Source organism: Microplitis demolitor, chromosome 10, assembly GCF_026212275.2.
Source record: "Microplitis demolitor isolate Queensland-Clemson2020A chromosome 10, iyMicDemo2.1a, whole genome shotgun sequence".
Taxonomy (NCBI): Eukaryota; Metazoa; Arthropoda; class Insecta; order Hymenoptera; family Braconidae; genus Microplitis; species Microplitis demolitor.
In genome coordinates, this window is record NC_068554.1 from 7,605,680 (window position 1) to 7,620,617 (window position 14,938).

Sequence of the window (14,938 nt, forward strand, 5' to 3'; positions counted from 1 at the left end):
ACGTTTCAAGGTCCTAGGAAGCTATTCTGACTATTTCTGGATGGACGTCCGAGTGTATGTATGTATGTACGATTTGAACGTTCTTTGTGGCAATCGAAAGGGCTCACCAAGACTTAAAATTGGTTAGATTTTGGAGTCGATCGGTCATGTAGTTTACAAGTTATGCAAAAAATAAAAATTGAAAAAATTTTTAATTTCCCGCTAAGAAAATCGATGATTTTCAAAAAATTCAGGAAGTTATTGTTTTCACCCCAATTTTCGAAAATCGTATTTTTATCAGATATCGCGCGCCCGCGCGTGCGTGTATGTCTGTGTGTAAACTCTGTATGTCCGACGATATCTTTGGAACGAATCAACCGATTTGAGCTTTTTTGGTGGCAATCCGACGGGATCACCAAGTCTTAATATTGGTTAGATTTTGGAGTCGATCGGTGATGTAGTTTACAAGCTATACAAAAAATAAAAATTGAAAAATCTTTTTTCTTTTAGGTTTTTTGCGTATAACTTATAAACCACTTGCCCGATTCGCCTCAAAATGTAATCAGTTTTAAGTATTGGTGAGCCCTCTCGATTGCCACCAAGAACGTTGAAATCGAGTGCTTCGTTCCAAAGATATCGTCGGACAAAAATTATTTATTTTTCAGTGAAGGCTTGTTTTACCGGTCTAACTGATTTTTGAGCCCTTCGAGCTCAAAAATTTATAAATTATAATATTTTCGAGTTCCCTGAGCTCGAAAACAGCGGAAAGTTTTGGGGCTGGCCCGCAGGATCAGGCGGTTTTCAGATTTTTTTATACGAAAATGTTTACACACTTTATTAAATTTTTCTTATTTTAAAATAACTTTATTTTTTATGAGGAAAACTCGCTGACAGATGACATTTTTTATAGTTAAATTAAACGACATAAAATCTAACGTCGGACGAATTCAAGTCTGTATTTTTTATAGCATATGGCGTTGAGAAATTTATATTTTCTACCAAAAAAACTTCTTTTTATCACATAATTTTTATCAAATCAGCAAATAATTCAGTTGACTTAATATTACAATCAATTTCTTCTGTTTTAAATTGATTTCTATGATTATATGTTGGCTTTGATAACTGTTTAACATCACAAGGAAAAGGAGATACATAAAAATAGTTATGTTTTAATATCTAGAAGAAAAAGAAAATATACACGCATTTAATTAAAAAAAAAAAATGAAAGAAGGGTAAGTTCATAATATTACCTCTTCAGCAGTTAACCGTTTGGATGAATTGTAGATCAGAAGGGAACGTATAATATCTAAGGCTTCAGATGATGCCTCAGGAACAATTTGTTCCCATGGAATACTTGTTTGATACGGAAAAGTAATTTTATTGTAATCAGGTAAGGATGTTAATTCAGGCCATGATTCTGGTGTCGGTGAACCCAACTGTTTTAGAACAATTGCTAATTGTTCAATATCTGTTTCACCCTAAAATTACACGAAAAAAAAATTTAACATGAATGAAGAAATTTGTTTTCTTCGTAATTAAATTCTTTTTTTAAGTCATTCGTGGAAACACAACTTCTTTATATTAAATTTATTGATGAATTTAATGCTTTTAAATAAGATCTTATTTATGTTGAAGATATATTATTAATAATAAATATATATAGTCAGCATTTAAACAGTGACAAAATTTTAGAGTATTGAATACAAATAGATTATATATTTGAGTAATCGATTCTATTCAATTAAGTATCATTTAATATTGAATAGATATTTTGGTTACTTTCAATAAGAACTGCGATACCACGCTGTAAAAAATCACCGGGGTAAGTCCAAGCAGTGCAGGCGTTAAAATCGGCGGTGTTAAATTTCAACACCGAAAGCGATGTGAAAGATAACGCCGCCACCGGTGTAGATATTCTTTACCGATATTATAGTATATTACACACCTAGGGAAGTAAAGTAAGAAATGTCTCAGATCACATGTAACGGAACCTAAGTTCACCTCCGCCAACCGGAAGCCGAGACCTCGCCCTTTTGGGCATACTCGCGCTGCGCAAATCCCCTATCTTCCACCATAGTATTATAAAAGCGAAACATTGAGCAAGCTCAATATTGGCGGATGTTATAACCCTTAGGATCAGAGATCCTTTGCATGTGGGTACCGAACCAACAGCCACTACGAGTCCGACCTCAAATGGGCCCATGCACTCCTACCTTCTCAGGAAATAAAGAAACTCTTGGTCGAAGTGGGGCTTGGAATGGGCCCCCCATCGTACCAATTCCATGTATTGGTCGACATACCACAGTTGGTCAAGAGGGGACGTGGTTTCTTCCCCTGCCTCCCTGAGAAGACACCCAATTACATGCGATCTGAGGCTTTCTTATTTACTTCCCGAGGAGTGTATACTATTTTTCTCGTCGACGGAGGCGGAAAGCGGCAACTTCGTTTTGCATCGAGGGACGAAAGTTGACGCTTTCCGCCCGGAGGCGAGAAAAAATATTTTACTTTGTGAATATTTTTACTTACTCGACCACTTATACTTGTTAATGAATCATATTTTTTATTAACTTTCATAAAGAACTGACATTTGTTGTGTTTTATAATCTTTAAAATTAAAACTCCAAGCGGACGCTTTTACACCAGTTACCCCGCTTTTACACTGGTATTTTTAACACCGGTGAATTACTCCTCCTATACCGGTGTAGTTTCACTTTTACACCGGGAGGAGTTAAAATGAGTCCATTTTTAACACCGCTCTTTTTACAGTATATTAAAACCAATGTTTTTAAATAATAAAACTACCTAAATTTCCCGCAAATATAATATCTTAATAGTTAAAATATCAAACTTATTGTTAAGATATCCCAAGGACGCTCACACACGCCAGCAGAAAATAATGAAATTAAAACAAAAAGAAACTGCCCACCCATCTAAAAGATTAACCCTTGCGGTTTTAGCGCCACGGTGACCTCACAGTAAAAACACCGTGGAACGACTGTAAAAATGTGGTTCTAATGCAGTGGAATTACAGTATTTTTCGTGCAGTCACGCCACTGTATTCCGACCGCGTTTCCATTGCATTTAAAGAGTGTTTCCACGGTGTTTCAACCGTGAGGTCATAGTAATCTCACGGTGGTTTTACGGTGGCTCCACAGTGGTTTTCAGCGATCTTCATGGTGAGTTTACAATGGCTTTCCGATGGCTTGACAGTGTTTTAACCGTGAATTCACCGTATATCCATGGTGAGTCCATCGTTCCATGGTGTGTCCATAAATTTTATAGCGAAAAAAAAATAAAGCCGACTCGGAGGATCGAGTCCATCGCCTGCGCATTCAAAGTCTGATCTGCTATCCACTGTGCCGAATCACAAACTTGAGAATACGGATTAATTGTATTCATATAAACACAAATGAACTTTAGAAAATTTAAAATATCTAATAAATGATTGACTTTCTGATTTGTATTACATTCAATTATATAATTGTTTATAGTGTAACGAGACCAATAACGGTATACCCAGTAGTAGCGGGGCAATAAATACTTTTTTTGGTAAATCATGTAAATGAGAAGTTAAAATTTTTCAAACTTAACCATACAATATTTTAAAATTAATATCTCAGTTTTTTATAACTAAATTCATTATTGATACATCAAAATGCCCTTAACTATCTCACTAATGGTCTTGTTAGCTTATTTTCAAAAATTTTAAAAAAGTTTGTGTACTTTATAACATTTATGGATGCGGTCAATTGAAAAATTTCATAGACTTTATAAGATTTATGAATCATTGTAAAATCATTTTTTTCGAATAATGCTACATTATTTAGTCATATCTAAAGTATATTACAAAATGTAACGATTCACATACCTGCACAGCATATTTACTCAGAAATTGTTATTAATTAGAATTTGCTAGAACTCAATTATATAAAATTTTGCATTATAGAATATAAACAAAATTTACTTTGGGACTGGAAAATTTTTTTGACGCAAAAACAATTTGTTTTCGCCGAAAAAAATTTTTTCTTGAATTAAGAAAATTCTTTCTCGCCCAAGAAAATTTTTGTTTTCAATTTATTATGCAAAAATTTTTTTAGGGCAAATCAAAATTTTCTTAGGGTAAGTGCAACTTTTTGGCGCCAAGAAATTCCGTTTTTCTGTGTACTTATATTGATAAGATAACTTAAAATGATAGGCTTTGTTCATTTTAATAAAATAACAATACATTTTAGAAAAGATAATTATCAAAAATACTGAGTAAATAAGAAAATATGATTGACAGAGATTTGGAAACTATAAGAAAAAAATATGGTAATTATATAGAAGTGGGGCAAAAATATATATGAATGATGGAGAAACCATGAAATCATCGTGAAAACAACGAGGAAATACCGAACTACCACAGTGAAAACGCTGAAAAATCGACGCGAAAATACTGTGAGGCCACCGTGGGCCCACCATGAGCTCACCGTGAAAATTACTGCAAACCACTGTGAAGCCACCATGAGAATACTGGAAATTTACGGTCAGAAAACTGTGAACTCGCTTTCGAAACACCCTTAAAATACCGTGAAAACATAGTGGGGACACGGACGAACATAGTAGCGTGACTGCACAGAAATCACCGTGGTTTTAGCGTAAATTCACCGTCAAATCTCCGCCGGTTCACTGTCAGAACACGGAAGGCGTGTTTTCACGGTAAAAACACCGTGATTCGACCGTGTTTTCACCGTCGCAGTGAAACCGCTAGGGTTGCGTATATCAGCATTCATTTTTATTAATCAGTGCCAGTGCGATAATTATTTATAATTGTATACTATAGTGTTTTCAGTTAAATAAAAAAATACGAAAAGTGAATCTTAATAATATATTGAGACCAATAAAAAAAGCCCACCTTTCGCGAAAAGGATACGCAATGATTTCAAAAAGAGAATCAGAGTGAAATACGAATCTGATATTAAATAATGATTAAAAAACTATGGTTATTAGTTTTAATTTTACTATATGATTATATCCTTTTCTATAGTTATTTTACATTAATAAATGTCTTTTATATTATTTTATTAAAATTATAAAAATAATAAAAAAATTTAAAGCGATCATAAAGCACCCTCAGCGCTTTCGCGCTTGAGGTGTGCAATATAATAAATGTGACAGTTTTATTATTGATTAAAATACGTTCACTTTCTTCAAATAGTAGTGCTGTACAATTTGGCCGATTAAACCGGCCAGAAAGTTTAACCAGGTTAATTAGTTCATCAGCTAGCTAGCTAATTTAAATTAATCGGCTAACTTAGATAACCGGTTAATCGGTTAAATTAGTTAACTGGTTAACCAATTAACCAATTAACTGGTTAATCGGTCAATATTTATCAATTGATTAAATTTATTTAAATTACTAAATTAAAGTTTTCTCTTCATAATATTTCATCACAATGAAAATAATTATATAGTTTTAATAAATTCATTATTCTAAAATCTGAATTCAAATATTTTAATTTTCTTGTTTTAAATTACGCGCGATTTTTTTAAATAAAAAAATGAACTCTTCTGGCAGCAGAGTACGCTAGCATCGCTTTCTTATTTACTTTGATTTAAATTATATGTACATATTTGAAGTAGATAGTTCATAATTATTTTTTGTTATTATAATGAATCAAAAAAATATGTCATATGTTTGAAAACATTTTACCCCGATTAGTAGTTTTGAAGCTGAATGTAAATACTGTCCAAATCGTTATAATACAAGAAAAACTTCAGCATTGCGCTATACCATCTAAAAAATAAACATGCAGATAAATTAGAATCAAGTAATCAAACTGAACACCTCGACTCCGGTGATTCTGATTCTAGGTATACTTGATTTTACATTGTTTAAATTGAATACGCTAAAATTATTTGAATCAGTTCGGATAATACTTTTTGATTTATAATTTAATATTATTAAAATATTGTGTTAATTATTTTGAAATTTACTTCAAGAAGTGGAGACGATTCAAATTCAGATTCTTCTCCGATTCGAAGAAAACGAGCCCGAGTGTCCAAAAAGCCATATTACAGCAAGAGAGTACGCAATTTTTTAATTTTTTTCTTATAAATATTAAAAATAGAACCGATCCTACTCAAAATCCCCTATGGAAACTGACTATAAAGTTTATATAAGACAAAAATTTGAAAAAGTCAATATTAGTGAACAGGTAATTTAATTAATAAATTTTTTTTTTTACCACTAAAATTCATTAAATAAATTAAAGTTTATATTTAATGAGAGTAAAAAAGGAGTATACTTTAAATAAAGTTTACACACTCATTGTATTTTTTTAATTCACTAACTTTCAAAAACTTGTCTAGTTTTAATATTTTATAGAATTTTTCACATTAGTTTATATTTGAAATATGATATTTTTATTTTAATAAAATAAATTTGATAAAGTTTGAAAATTTAAGAATCGAAAATCATCAATGAAGCGGTTATTAAAATTTAGTTCCTGATTATGTTCAGTAAAATAAGTGTATTGAGGCAGAAATCAATGTCAGTGATCAAAATCAAGATTTAAATAAGTTTTGACTCATGTAAGAAACAATAAAATATGAAATATCCGATAAAAATATTAAAAACTACGTTTTATCGATTTTTTTGTTGATAATATGATTTAAACTAAAAACCAAGTTCGATGACATTATATCATCAAAAGAAACCATAAAAAAGATGAGTTGGTATGATATCAGGCACATTTTAGTACGTTATATTATGATTTACCCGGAAAAAATAACATAAAATGTTATTTTTTTAACATTTCAACGCCGATATCTTTTGAACTAATCAATCGATTTTGATAGTTGACGTGGCAATCGGCGCGTTTTAGTGAATTCTAGAGCTGATTAAAATTTGAAATCGATCGCGTCAGTCGTTTCGAAAATATTTAGAAAAAACCGTTTTTCACCATTTCTTTCTCCCGCGATAACTCTCGAACGAATTATCCGATTTTGATGTTTGAGGTGACAATCAACGCGTTTTATTGAGTTCTAGAGCTGATTAGATTTTGAAGTCGATCGTATAAGTCGTTTTTGAGAAATCAATAAAAAACTAAAAAAAAAAATTTTTTTTTTTTCGTAATTCGCAAATATTTTCGAGTCTATTCGATCAAATAATCTGAAATTTTCAGGAAAGTTGATGGCCAACAAGCTTTTTCAATTGCCACCTCAACCGTCCAAATCAATTCATTAGTTCAAAAGTGACAAAGAGTTTACACACACACACACACACACACACACACACACACACACACACACACACACACACACACACACACACACACACACACGGACATCATTCTGAAAATAGTCAGAATAGCTTCCTAGGACCTCAAAACGTCGACATCTGATGAAAACTCGATTTTCGAAAATCGGGGTGAAAACAATAACTTCCCGAAATTTTTTAAAATCGTCGATTTTCTTAGCGGGAAGTTAAAAAATAATTGAATCGAAAAAATTCAGGCTTACCAATTAGCAATAACACAAAAAAAAAAGCTGTACTAGGACGGTAATGTGCAAGCGCCCCTAGTGGAATAAATGTACGTATAATGTATAGATATATCACTATCCATGTTAATTTTACATAGATATATATGTGTATAGTTATACAGCCTTTTTATTCTTTTCTTAATTGTAATTAAACGAGACTGAATTACCTAGCCATTTTCAATAGGTGATCTACAATTCTTTCAAAGAATTAAAAAAAAAAAAATTTCTTTCAATTACTGGATTTTTTCGCAAGTTATCGTGTCTACAGATTTCATACTTGACGAACAGGAAATTTTTTTAAACTATTTTGATGTTTTTTCCGTTTTTATTGAACTAAATAAATTTTTGAAAAGTATGGAATTAATCTCCATTAAATTATTTTCAAAATGGTGTGCAACTTATCTTAATTCCGTAAATCAATAAAGGTATAATAATTCAAATAGTTGCCGAAGTGAGACGAAAAAAATGTTTCGATCGTAAAGCACTCTCTGATGCTTCGCATCATGAGTCGTGTAATATTAGTGAATGTCTCCATAAAGTGAATGCTATCGTAGGACACTTCAAGCACTCCAATATAGCTACTGATGCTCTTCAGGCTGCTCAAACTCAACTCAACTTGCCTAAACATTGATTAATAACTTATTGCTCAAGGAGCTCGAAATTATTAATGTGACTATATTTTCGAGCTCAAAAATCCTATTGCATGCAATTGTTTTTTTGTGAGCTCTTCAAACTCTAACAAGTTACGTTTTATGCTAAAGTTTAAAAGTTTAAGAATCAAAAATCATTAATGAACAAGCGGTTTTTAAATTTTAATTTCCGATTATGTTCAATAAACTAAATGTGTTGAGTCATAAATCAATATCAGTGATCGAAATCAAGATTTGAATGAGTTTTGACTTAGGTGAGAGCAATAATATATAAAATATCCGAGAAAATTATTAAAAACTGTGTTTTTTCGATTTTTTCGCGTTGATAATACAGTTTAAACTGAAGAACAAGTTTGATGACATTACATGATGATCAAAAGAGACCATAAATAGGGAAAGATTGTAAGATTTTAGCATTCTAGTACAGTACATTTTGATTTATCTGGAAAAAATAACAGAATGTTATTTTTTTAACTTTTCAACGCTGATATCTTTTGAACTAATTAACCGATTTCGACGTTGCAATAGGCGCGTTTTATTAAATTCTAGAGCTGATTAGAATTTGAATGCGATCGATTCAGCCATCTTGAAGATATTTGAAAAAAAAAAAAAAAAAAAAACGTTTTTTACCATTTCTTTCTCCAACGATATCTCTCGAACACATTAACTGATTGAGATGGTTAAGGCGGCATTCGACGCGTTTTATTGAGTTCCAGAGCTGATTAGATTTTGAAGTCGATCGTTCAATTCGTTTCTGAGAAATCAATAAAAAACTAAAAAAAAAATTTGTATTTTTTCGTAATTCGCCAATATTTTCGAGTCTACTTGATCAAATGATCTGAAATTTTCAGGAAAGTTGACGGTCAACAAGCTCTTTCGATTGCCGCCTTAAACATCCAAACCGATTCATTAGTTAAAAAGTTATAAACCATTCACACACATACATGCACACACACACACATACATACAGACACTCGGACATCATTCTGAAAATAGTCAGGACAGCTTCCTAGGGCCTCAAAACGTCGACATCTGATGAAAACTCGATTTTCGACAATCGGGGTGAAAACAATAACTTCCCGAAATTTTTGAAAATCATCGATCTTCTAAGCGGGAAGTTAAAAGAAAGTTTTTTTTCAAGCTGAGTAAATTGATATCTTCCCTGATAACCAGACATTGCTCTACAAGAGTACTGCCAGAACGTGCGATATTTTTACCCCCTCCTGCCATTACACTCAATGCTATTTCACCTCAGGAGGGGGTAAAAATATCGCAAGTTCTGGCAGCACTGCTCTACAAGTTTTGCAGTGAACATTTACGGCCAACTTAACGAGAAAGTTTCTGGCAAATCTTGGCTGGATAATATTTTCTTTTAAGTTGGCTTCAGAATACGGCAGTAGCTCGAACGTACCTTACTAGAAAAACTTGCCGTCAATTTGAAGTCAAACTTTCAATCAACTTAACGTCATTATCTGATGTTAATACGTGTAGTCAAATTGAATAGAAAGTTCCAGACAATTTACTATCAACTTAAAGGTAACTGCTTGCTCTCCAACACTTACCTTTAAGTTATCTTTTAGAATACGGCAGTAGCTTGTAGTTAACTTATGGTTAGGGTGGCTATCAGGGTTGATTTAAAAATCACGCCATTTTCGAAACAAGTCGGTAATGTCTTAAACCTACATTTTGCCTATCTTAATTCAAGAGCGAGAAATTCTTCCCTGATTAAAAACTCCGATTGAAACTGATTGAAAACGTCCTATCAGATTTAATCGGAAATTTCTGATTGACATTCAATCAGTTTCAATCGGATTCAATCGGAAATTTCTGATTGACTTTCAATCAGTTTTAATCGGATTTAATCAGATACTTCCAGAAGGTTTCGATTGTAAATTAATCAAAAATTACCGATTCCCGGGAAAAAATAATTTTATATATTATTAAATGGTAAAAAATTAAAAAATCAAATATATTAAAATCTACGTTGAATCTATGTTAATAATTAGATTTCATGTCATGAAGTAATATAGGATATACTATATTACCACCAAAAATGGCACTTGTCACTCTGTCAAAGAACAGAGGAGTGCTCGTGTCAGAATTGCTTCCAAGTCTGGAATATAATATGTCTGAACTACGTTTCTTACCAGGGACACTTCACAAGTGGTAGGCGCTATCTAGAGGCGAGCACCGAACTACTCCCACTGCTATTGCCTAGGACTGGTAAATTTCCTCTCCTCTATATATATCTTTTCTCCTAAGAAATTTTTCTCTTGGTTCAAGCAACTTTTTTTTCTATTACTTGTAGCATATGAAAATCCTTGCGTTAAACACCCCCATGAAAAAAATTTATTTAAAAAATATAAGTTAAAATACAAAAAATATATTTTAGAATTTATAAAAAGTCAATCAGAAAAATATTTTTTTAAGAGCTTGACATTGAAATGAAAATAACTAGAAAAAAAAAGCGAAATTTTGAAAAACTTTATTTATAATAATGTTTGAGAAATGAAATTACCTACAAAAAAGTTTCTATGAGATTTTCTGATAAAACTGATAGTTTCGCCGGAAAAGTAAGAAGATCTCAAAATTTTCTATAAATTTGACTTTAAGCTCAAATAACTTTTGAACAGTTAGATTTATCAAAAAATGATAAGACTTTTGTTGTAGAGCATTCAATATCCTACAAAAATATCTATCGTGCATAATAATTCGTTAATTGGCTTGTAAGTTAGAAAATTCTAAAAAATAAAACGTTTTTTTCCCGTGTTATTTAAATAGAAAATAGAAAAATTGATTGACGCAAACCGTAGTATTATTATTAAGAGCTTGGATTGGTACCGAAATTTTTATTTTTAGGTAGACTTTCAATTTTTGGATACCAAAAAAAAAAATTTTTTTTTTTTTAACCAACTTATTATATATATAATTTTTTATTGATGTTTCCTTTTATTTTCGTGATAGTTTTAAACTCAATCAATACAGTTTTTTCAAAAAAAGTTTTTATATAATCCTGAAAAATCCTTGTTTTAACTTTTTATAAAATTGATTAAATTGGAAAGACAGATAAAATTCTATATTCGGATATTTTAAAAATTGCTGAATTAATGATAAATGAAATTCATATCTGCCCAAATTTTAATAATTATCAATACTATCTGAATTATTATTTTCCGATTGAATCCGATTGAAACTGATTGAAAATTGTCTGTCGAATTTAATCAGAAAATATTCGATAAATGAATTATTATTTTCTAATTGAATCCGCTTCGTTTGAAACGAAATTTTTTTTTTCTAGCCGACACAAGAAAATTTTGTTGTTTATATTGAGAAAAAAATTCCCTAAAAATTTCTACTCTTAAATTTAATTTAAAGTACTTTCTCTCGAGTATCAAATTTTTCCATTTAAAAAGTATGTTAATTGAATAACATTTTTTTTAAATTGCTATAACTTAGCCAAATTTTAAGCTATCGTTTTGAAATCAGTTTCAATTTGCAGAGAATTTGTTGAATTTGAAAGTCTATAAAAGAAATTGCTCTAACTCGGTCTATGTCGATTCTATCTGCTCCGAAAGTCTATTTTTCACTTGTTTCATATAATTTTGTTAATAGTGAAAAAAAACGGCTCATCGTACGAAAAAGATGCATAGCGTCCATCTTTTAGAAAATTTAGTCCTCTACGGAATTGTTTATTATACTTCCCTGCTAAAAAAATCTGAGAGATTCTTATCGCTGTATGTATAAGGCCCTATACTTAACCATATAGCACTCCTCATAGAACTCATTCATTCTCATAAAATCTCTATGGGAATGTATGAGAATCTATGAGATTTTTTAAACAGGGTGTTATTGCTAAAGTGCACTGTTTATAAGATACAATCAGTAGAACATTCTAGAGTAAAAAGGATTTATACTATATTAAGCTTACAATTTTTATACTGTCTAATGTTAAACTACTCGTATCTCATAGATAATACGCACACCCCTATTAAAAATAAACGAGGGCCGCTTCGTTTGTCATCTACCGTTAGCATTGATTCTAGCGACGCTAGCGAGACGCTAGCCAGTGCCTCGTTTCATTTTTACTAAGGACTTTAGCTATATATCTAGCTCATCAGGAAGATAGTTTAAAATCAATTAGAACATTCTACACGGAGAAATCAAAAATTGGTCAATCGGGATAAAATCGAGAAATAAATTATTATTTTCCGATTGAATCTGATTGAATTTTTTTCAATCAGTTTTAATCGGTTTCAATCGGAAAATAATTTTAAAAAAATTATTATTTTCCGATTGAATCTGATTGAAACTGATTGAGATATTTCAATCGGATTTAATCAGATTCAATCGGAAAATAATTGAAAATTAAAATTATTATTTTCTGATTGAATCTGATTGAAATTCAATCGGAGGCCTCAAACGCTCCCGAACATTTCTGATTGGAAATTCGTTTCCGATTGAAACTGATAGAATTCTGATTGAGTTTCAATCAGATTCAATCGGAGTTTTTAATCCGGGATATTAAGCGAAATATATCAGTATTTTGTTTTAAAACAAAAAAGGTTTCATGGACGAATAAAATTCTCAAATAAAGAATTTTTTTTCTCTATTTGAGAATTTCAATTTTTTGGTTCAAGAACTTATTTCTTGAATTAAAACAATTAAAAATTTCGAAACAATAATCATATTTTAAAGAAAAAATTTCTCTTGAATCAAGATATTTTTTCTATCAGTGTACCATATTATGCAATTTAAGATTTCTACTTCTTCATTCAAGTATCAATATCTTAACTATTAATGTATTTAATGTTGCGCTAACAGTGAAGGATATTAGTAATTAATAAGTTAATGTTAGGCTTAAATACTGGTATCTTAACTATTAATATATGTTGAGTTGTGCCAAGAATATTTGATTATTTGAAATGAATGTATTGTTTATTCATAATGAACGAAAATCTAATTCTCCATAATTAATTCTACCATTTATTTGTATTAAAGAAAATATCTTAACTATAAATATATCATTTTTTTAGTGTTCTGTTTTTTTAATTCGAAAAAATGTTCACTTGCATCAAAAATTAAAAATTCTTCATTTAAGTATTTTAATCTTAGTCGAAGAAAACTTATCCTCTAATCAAGAGTTATAATATTTTGAACGAAATTATATCAATATTTAGCTAAAGTCACGATATTCTTGTGCCAAGTCAGGTGGGGGTATCTAAAAACAAACTCTGTTAAAAAAATCTCATAGAATCTAATAGATTCTCATGAATGCTCATAGAGATTTTATGAAAATGAATGGGTTCTATGAAAAAATGTTGTAGTCAAGTATATGCTTTATGCATACAGTTATAAATAGCTATCGTTTTTTCAAGCAGGAAAGAGACTGATATTCTTGGACTGAGTTCTTACCACTCTTGATTTAAGTCAACAATACAGTTGGAACAAGAATTTGAGGATTTCCAAGCAATTTTGTTTTTTTTTTTTTTTAATTTAACCTAATTATATACTTGGATCAAGAATTTAAATGTATCAATCAAAAAAAAATTTTCCTTAACCAAAAATAGGAATTTTAAGAAAAAAATATTCTTGATCCAAAAAATTTTATTTTCTCCATAATGATACCCTCATGAAAATTCTTTTTGAATCAAATTAGTTTTTTTGTTGTAAAGATTTTTGAATGTATCCCTACATGTTTTCTTACCGGAAATAACGGCGAGCTATTAATCATTTCTGCAAATATACAACCAACTGACCACATATCAATGGCAGACGTATAAATTTTCGATCCATACAATAATTCTGGGGCACGATACCATCTTGTAGCCACTTGATGTGAATATGGATGTGTACTGTCATCATACATCAATCTTGTTAATCCAAAATCAGCTATTTTTAATATTCCATCATTATTTATTAATAAATTTGCTGGTTTAAGATCCTATTGTAAAAAAAATTACGGTTTTGAACTCTAAATTTCTTTTGTTTTTTTAAAGTTGATTCCTTTCATATCTTTTACCCGATGCATAAAATTATTTTTGTGCATATAACGTGTGCCCTCTAAGAGCATTTTAAAATAAATTTTAATTTGTGGCACCGTCAATGGCCTATCATTGTCCCTTAATAATTCCCATAATCCAGATGGCATATAATCAAATATCATTATAAAATCATAACCCGATGGAAATGCATCTAGTAACTTTATTATCTGAAATTTACAAAATATGATTTTATAGTTAGTTTATCATATGAAATATGCATTTGTATATATGCTCATAAAAATAATAGTTTAAAAATAACGATAATAATTAATTACATATGGGTGATTTAATTCTTGTAAGCTTTTTATTTCACGAATTATCGATACAGGTATTTCATCATCAATTTTTTTCATCATAATACGTTTTAATGCCACTTCTTTACCACTCTCACAATGTATACCTCGTAAAACTAAACCATGAGCACCTTCACCAATTCTTCCAGTTATCGTATAACCTTGCATTATTCAAAAACAAATAAAAAAAATTAACAGCTTAAACAAAAACAGTCGACGATAAATACCAATAAAAAAATTTTTTTTTTAAGTTGCTCGATAAATTTATTTAGGTAATGTTTTGTATACAGAAATAGAGTAAACATCTAAAAACAATATAGTTTCATTTTGTGACCAGGTGTTTTTATTATATAATCAATATCTACCCCTACTAATGTTTCAGTTCCATATTTAACATAAAAACTTCAATTTCCCGCTCTTTTAAAAACATGCGTAGAAGGTTGGTACATGC

General features: G+C 30.5%; 1 protein-coding gene across 2 annotated transcripts; it reads right to left on the reverse strand.

The window, feature by feature from the left end:
* Positions 1-884: 884 nt before the first annotated feature.
* LOC103570583 (cyclin-dependent kinase 20) lies at positions 885-14,923 on the reverse strand. Of its 2 annotated transcripts, XM_008548372.2 has the most exons (6): positions 14,715-14,923; positions 14,470-14,648; positions 14,173-14,361; positions 13,858-14,094; positions 1,230-1,457; positions 885-1,155 (listed from the first exon to the last, which is right to left on the reverse strand). In XM_008548372.2, the coding sequence occupies exons 2-6, from the start codon at positions 14,548-14,550 to the stop codon at positions 997-999; spliced, it is 894 nt and encodes a 297-aa protein (XP_008546594.1). In that variant the 5' UTR covers positions 14,551-14,648; positions 14,715-14,923; the 3' UTR covers positions 885-996. The 2 variants fall into 2 exon arrangements, with proteins under 2 accessions (XP_008546594.1, XP_008546593.1); XM_008548371.2 differs by having other exon boundaries at positions 14,470-14,923.
* Between the last annotated feature and the right edge of the window lie 15 nt (positions 14,924-14,938).